Source organism: Nothobranchius furzeri, chromosome 2 (genome assembly GCF_043380555.1).
Source record: "Nothobranchius furzeri strain GRZ-AD chromosome 2, NfurGRZ-RIMD1, whole genome shotgun sequence".
In the NCBI taxonomy this organism is placed as follows: domain Eukaryota; kingdom Metazoa; phylum Chordata; class Actinopteri; order Cyprinodontiformes; family Nothobranchiidae; genus Nothobranchius; species Nothobranchius furzeri.
Window position 1 is genome coordinate 52,958,363 of NC_091742.1, and position 6,643 is coordinate 52,965,005.

General features: G+C 49.1%; 1 protein-coding gene across 1 annotated transcript; it reads left to right on the forward strand.

Annotated features, from left to right (window-relative positions):
* The first annotated feature begins 1,318 nt into the window (after positions 1 to 1,318).
* LOC139063751 (uncharacterized) lies at positions 1,319 to 5,166 on the forward strand. Its single transcript, XM_070546481.1, has 3 exons — positions 1,319 to 1,502; positions 2,827 to 3,353; positions 4,022 to 5,166. The coding sequence occupies exons 1-2, from the start codon at positions 1,451 to 1,453 to the stop codon at positions 3,351 to 3,353; spliced, it is 579 nt and encodes a 192-aa protein (XP_070402582.1). The 5' UTR covers positions 1,319 to 1,450; the 3' UTR covers positions 4,022 to 5,166.
* The last annotated feature ends 1,477 nt before the right edge of the window (positions 5,167 to 6,643 follow it).

A 6,643-nucleotide genomic window follows, 5' to 3' on the forward strand; every position in this document is an offset into this window, starting at 1 on the left:
GAGACTGCCAAGGCTGTGTCTGCTGGCTCATTCGGAACCATTGGCTGCCAACTCCCTGGTCCCGCCTCAGTGGGAGGCCGGCTCTGCGGGGCTGGCCATGCAGCTGGGCGCCTGGAGTTTCCTCGCCGTTCGTCCCATCCTCTGGGGGAACGGCCGGAGTGCAGGCTGACCGAGAGTGGACCAGGTCTCGCACCGTGGCTGAAAGTTCAGCTGCTGAGCCCTCTAGATGATGCTCGTAGGATGGGGACCAAACAGAACGTCAGAGGTGATGTGGCCTTCCAGCATCTCTCTGTGCAGGTGTTCAGGAATGGAGGGCAGGGCCATGAGCCACAAGGCCGCTGGATAAGGGTCTGCCAGGCAGCAATGCGAGCAGAACCGGTGAGTACAGCCACGCACAGATTGAGGATGGCATCAGCAGTTTTAGTAATGATGGTTTCTGACTCGACAGGAGCGTCAACCTCCTCCACCATTTTGGGAACGCCAAAGGCGAGAAGGCGATGTTATTTCCTGCAGCGCCGGTCTGGAAGGTGCACTGGTGTGCGCGATCGGCGAGCTGCCTCAGCAGCTGGTCATGCTTAGAAGAGGGAACTGCTCGCGGTCCAACGAGGTGGTTCTTGGCCTCGACGCCACACAGCGAAGCCAAGTCCGGCTCCAGTGAGGGAACGGATGGCCAGCCCAGGTCGGAGAAGCCCTCGACCTTGGTAATGGGCACATATGTGGAAATTGGCGCCTTGAACCCGGCAGGCTCGGAGAAGGCGGCGGACCAGCAGCTCATGGCAGCGGGGAAGCGTGGCCAGACGGGGTCTGGACAGCGCGTCTGCGTCGCCCCAAAAATTCCTGTCAATTCATCTGCCTCAGGCGGAGCCAGTTCTGGAACGGCTAGCCCCTTGCGGGCCGCAGCCGCGGAGATGATGGTGGGCAGCTCCTGGAGCAGTGCTCTAACTGCTGGCAGGGAGGAGCGAGAAGCCACTGGGGCAGAAGGACCCGCTGAGCGAGGCTCGTCGACCTCCGTGTTGTACAGGAGGGAAAAGGGGCTACGGCAGCCAAGCTCGTCGTGCTCCTCACGAGGCTCGTCGACCTCCGTGTTGTACAGGAAGGAAGAAGGGCTATGGCAGCCAGCCTTGCGGTCGACCTCCGTGTTGTACCGGAGGGAAAAAGGGCTATGGCAGCCAGCTTCGTCGTACTCCTTGCTGTCGATGACATCGTCCAGTCGGTAGGAGCCAGCCGGCTCCTGGCCGACGTTGAAGAACTGTAACGCTTTGTCCAGCGAGTACATGCCAGCCACCGGAATTTCCTCGTTGGTGGTGGGTGTGAAGTACTCGACCCGGCGGACCTTTTCAGCCACGGGCAGAGCGGTACAAAACGGGCACGAGGCCTGGGGGTCAAGGCCAGGCCAGCGTGGTGAGCCCCGAGACAGACCTTACACTTGGCGTGCAGGTCGCAGCTGGAGATGGAGCCCGTCTGGCAGGCCGGGCAGATCCTGGCGTCGCTGGACATGGTCGGTGAGTAGATTTTTCTTGTATAATTGCTCTTAAAGGAAGCTCTTAAGCTTGGCGTGAAGAGAAAACGGAGGCGAACAGTGGGGTCGTTCCACTTATATAACCCACAAGGGGTGCCCACGTGGTGGGCGTACATTTAAGCTCTTCATGATTGGCTGATGCTGAGATCACCCTTCCAATAGCAGCTCGCTTAAGGGCTAAGACTAGACGAAATAGAACTAAATTATCAGACATGATGTCTCATCTGCTGCTTTTCTAAACTTGCAAAAAGTAACAAAACCATGTGAAAGCCACTATTTGTGGATTCTCTGAAAGTTTCCATGGAGTGTGTGACAACTTATTTTTTCATTGATCCTATCGTCTAATCTCACAGCTGAAACAAGCATCCTTAATAATCTGTGCACAGGAAGCTTACCGATGCTGTAGTAAAACAAAAGGTACAATAATTTCTTATTAATAAAACCTTGTTGCAGCACTAAAGCAGAAAATGACATTTTGTAATAAATATGCTAAATAATTACACATGAATTGTTTTAGAGCCCTTTTATTGGCAGAATCTGATATTAATTTAGTTCTTACAAAAAATGGGTCCCAACATGGTTTGTGTGGCGTTGCCATAGTGTGACGTCATAGGCACAGATCCCCTGTCCTCTTGTTTGGAAATGGAAATATGGTCACCCTATAATAAACAAACTTTCCACCCGAGCTTTTGCACTGCACAGAGACGCTTCGCTGCCTACGACTTTGAATGTCAGTTGAGAGCGGTTGAGAGTCAATCTCATGCAGACTGACCAATGAAGAGAGGGCGTCAAGTTAAGAACCTCTCCTCATTGGTCAATCCACACGAGGTGGGTCAAAGGTTGGGCTGCATGGTGGCGCAGTTGTTAGCACTGTTGCCTTGCAGCACGGAGGTCGCAGGTTCGAAACTCGGCTGTGGCCTTTCTGCGTGGAGTTGCGTGTTCTCCCCATGCATGCGTGGGTTTCCTCCGGGTACTCCGGTTTCTCCCACAGATCACAACATGCCCTATAGGTTATAAATTGTAAGTCGCTTTGGATAAAAGCATCTGCTAAGTAAATAAGCATAAACATAAACATACCCTGAGCGGGTTACGTGATGTCAGGCATTCAAGTATTGAGTATATTTACTGCATATTACAGTAAAATATTCTGTATGTGACCATATTATGGTGATCCTTGGGTCGTGATGATGGGGCCCTTTAATATTGTTGCCCAGGGTACAACAAAGTGTTAATCTGGCCCTACCTATAACCCAGTTGGTTTTGTTTTAATTCAATTCAAAATATTTTCTGCCATTTTCTCTGTCTAGAGCCAAAGCGCGTTCCTCCTCCAGTATCACCGAAGCCTCGCGGGCCTCCGACAGCTCCCAAACCCGGCAAAGCTGTAGCGTCTCCAGTTACCATGAGCCCGGCTGCAGCCAGTCCCACCTCGGCCCCTAAGCCTTCCTCTGTAGCCCCTCTTCCAGCTCTTGACACCCCCTCCGGCCCCTGTCTGTCTCCGGGACTCCCTCCTACTTCCCCGTCTCCAGCTCAGAGTCCCTCCACTCCGTCGCCTCACCCCGTCAAACCTCCTCGCTCCTCCATCGCTGGCCTCACTATTGACCTCCTGGGAGGAAGGGAGGTGGAGGAGGAAGAGGAGGAGGGGAGGAGAGAGAAGGAGGCAGAACCCGAGGAAGCCTTTAAGGAGGGATGGAGCGAAGGAGGAGATGGTGGGTCACGTGGAGGAAGGGGAGAAAGAGGGAGAGATTCAGAATCGTTTGGAGGAGACCAGCGCCTCCTTGGCTGCAGCTCTGCAGGCTGTAGAGCACAAAATAAAGGAGGAAGACAAGCCAAATGAGTGAGTATGAAGTCATGCTAGAGAGTAGAATCAAATAGAATCCTCTACATAGGATGTCCGGGTAAATAAAACACATCACATTATCTTTTTGTTTTCTGAAATAAACAAGTCTAATATGAAATTTCAGAAATTAGGTCTGGATGAGGGGCAAAAATCTAGAAAATCATCTTTACTTCCAGATTTCCCCCTTTACATTACCTAAAACTAAAAAACTCAAATGAAGAGAACAGTCATTGTCCAGATGGTCTAATCGATTTTTACTTTCTTTATGAAGCTCCATGGCAGCCATGACACCTAATAAAAACATGATTTCTCATGTACTTTACTGGTCTTTGTAAAACGTCATTCTCCTATAAAATGAAAACAATTGTAAAACATGAGTTTTTTAAGTATAAACAATAAACAAAAATCATGATTTATATTATTATTTTGGGATTTATTACTTTTTGTTGATCTTTACAATTAGTCGACTCTATTGTATGTTTCTGAGTTTGTCAGGTGTGTGTGTGTGTGAAAATAGTGAATGTCACCCATAAACTGAATCTTAAAGCTGCTTTCCATCAGTGGAGGAACTCACCTCCACACTTGACTCATTGATTCTGTCAGCATATTTATCGAAGCCTCAATAAAAGCTAATTATTCCATTTTTCTTTTTCAAAATTTTCCAGCCAAAAAGGAACCGTCTCTATCCTGGATGACATCGGCAGCATGTTTGACGACTTGGCAGACCAACTGGATGCAATGCTCGACTGATCTCCAGCCCCCCTCCCCCTGACCCATCCCTCATGACATGTAGGTGTGTGAGAAGACGGCGCTCCCAAGACTAAATGCTGGCGCTTTGGGGAGCTCGTGTTTGAGCGTCTGGCCCTCCCATGTTAAGTGCTTCCTGAGTAGCCTTGAAGAGGGAGTCCTCTTTATCTGGTGCAGTAGCTCTGGCTCCTTCTCCTGATGCGAGGAAGCTGCTCCCACACAACCTCTGACCTCTGCAGCCCAGCGCGTTACCTCCACCCAGCCTCAGACTGCTGTGTGGACCGAGAAGCACAATAATTCATCTCAACACAAAAAAGGCTGGCTTAGACAAACTTTCGGGTGCAGTCTTACGAAGAAACTAAGCACACTAATTGTCTCAAAGGCAAGTAGACGGAGAGATGAACAAACACGACACGCTCTGATGAGGATTTTTAAAAGCACACTGAAACACAGACTGCTCTCTTTGCGTCCATCTCTCCTCTAAAATATCAAAAGGATTCATTTTTCCAGATGCGTCGTAGCCTCTGTTTCTCCTCTGTACGAGTGGAGGCCAGTGGTTCGCTGGACTTCCTGACCCGCGTGTCGTCTCTTCTCACGTTGTTGTTGGTGCTCTTGCTGTTATTGTTGGTGTTGTTGTTTCGAGCGTGTAATAAAAATGAACTTGTCATCTGTTGTATAATTGCTTTATACAAGTTATTGATCACTACTGTTTGTCAATCACACTTATCATGAGGATATAATCAAGGATAATCATGGTAGAGCCGAACATAATGTGATCATGAGGATGTAATCAAGGTAATCCTGGTGGAGGTGTGCAGCTTTGCACGCACATCAGGGAATGTATAAGGAGCAGAGCAGAGCTCAGAGCTGTTAGAGCTGCTTGTTGGATTCTACCTGACGAGGTTCATGGATTACATGTGTTCAGTTCTTCACCTATCATGGATTACGTTTTCTAACTGGGGTGTTCAGCTCTCCACCCATAAGCAACGGTAAGAGAAATGTTTCGTTCATGATTGATAACTTGTATGAATGCCGGTTGAATAAAGCCTTGTTGTTCATCTGATATTCATGTTGTGTTTCATTGTTTCTGGCGTCGACTTGACAACGATCCTGATTAAATAAATATAAAGTGTAAAAAGAGACTTTGAGTCTTTTAAGGTAATTAAAATAAAATAAAACATTTTATTTTAGAACATTTTTGGCGTCACGAACAGGATCAGTCAAGCTATTCCAGCAACAATGAAGTGTTTTTGGAGAAGCAAAAAGGAGCCGAGTGCTTCTGGGGAGGGAACGCCGATTCCCGTGCCGATTCCCGGCTGGGAAACGGAGGAGTTCCGAACCATTGGTGATATGTTAAGGCAGCGCGGTGGACGCCCTGGGCCGTGGGGAGAGTTAAATGGAGTGGTCAGCCCCGCCGTGGTGCTGGACCGTTTGACGCGGATAGAAGTTGAAGAAAAAGCGCCGCTGGCAGGAGTGAGAGATATGATGTGGCTTTTTGCAGAAGCATGGAAAAAACAGGAGTTAGAATTGAGCAGTTGTAGAGAGCGAGCGGCGCAGGAGAAAATCCATGCTGAAGAAGTTGGAAAATCATGCTCAGAGTTTGAGCAGAGAGTGTGTGTGATGGGGAAAGAGCTAAAGCATGCTCAGAATGTTTTGGATAAAACGCTGACTTTTGTGTCTCGAGCGCAAAGGAAGGAAAAGAAGCGACCTCGTAGAACAGGTCCTGCTCAGATCCGGGCGTTTGTAAAGAATGTTGGTGAAGATTGGGACCCTGAGAAATGGAACGGGGATCTTTGGGGGGATGATGAGGAGGAGGAGTGGGCGATTAAACCTGACCCACCACCTCAGCCCTTGTATCCATCATTACAGGGGATAAAGATGTCAGAACAAAGACCTATTACTAGGCGTCGGCGAGAACAGCAAATTATTCCACCAATACTGGTAGATATGGTGGATGATCAGGGACGGCCGGAACTCGATGAGGCGGGTAATATAAGAAGGATGTTACAACAGCAGCCACAACCCGCCCCTAGGCTGCTAACAACGCTAGAGGATTATTCACAAGATGAGTTAAATCACATGAATGGGAAGCTGAAACAGCGCCCAGGCGAACCAACTGACTCCTGGCTTAATCGCCTTATGGAGGATGGCGCGTGTGATATAGCCATAGATGCCGGTGATGCCATGAGATTTTCAGGATTAAGTACTGATGCACAGATAAATGCTGAATACCGGGCTACAGTCCGGGCATTGCCAGCTGATGAAGATTTCAATGTGGGGGATGCATATGCTCTGGCATGTCATGTAATCTATCCTACCACGGCGGACTGGTCTGAGATTAAAGGGCAATGGCAGACAGTGAGAGATGCCATTCAGCGGCTCACCAGACTCACTATTAGAGAGCAAGTGGCTCGAAACGGGGGAGCTGGAGTGGTGGACTGTAACATCTCTAAGGCAACTAGAGATCACCTCATCAGACATGCCCCACCACATTATAAACCCATGGTGACCAGCTTGTTGTTTGGCGCGGCAGACCAGAC

What these genes read in the sequence shown, in the direction of transcription:
- LOC139063751 (XM_070546481.1), top strand. Translation starts at nt 1,451, where the DNA reads ATGGAGCCCGTCTGGCAGGCCGGGCAGATCCTGGCGTCGCTGGACATG. An exon ending in GGCGTCGCTGGACATGGTCG is followed by an intron (nt 1,503 to 2,826) that starts GTGAGTAGATTT and finishes TTCTCTGTCTAG; the next exon opens with AGCCAAAGCGCGTTCCTCCT.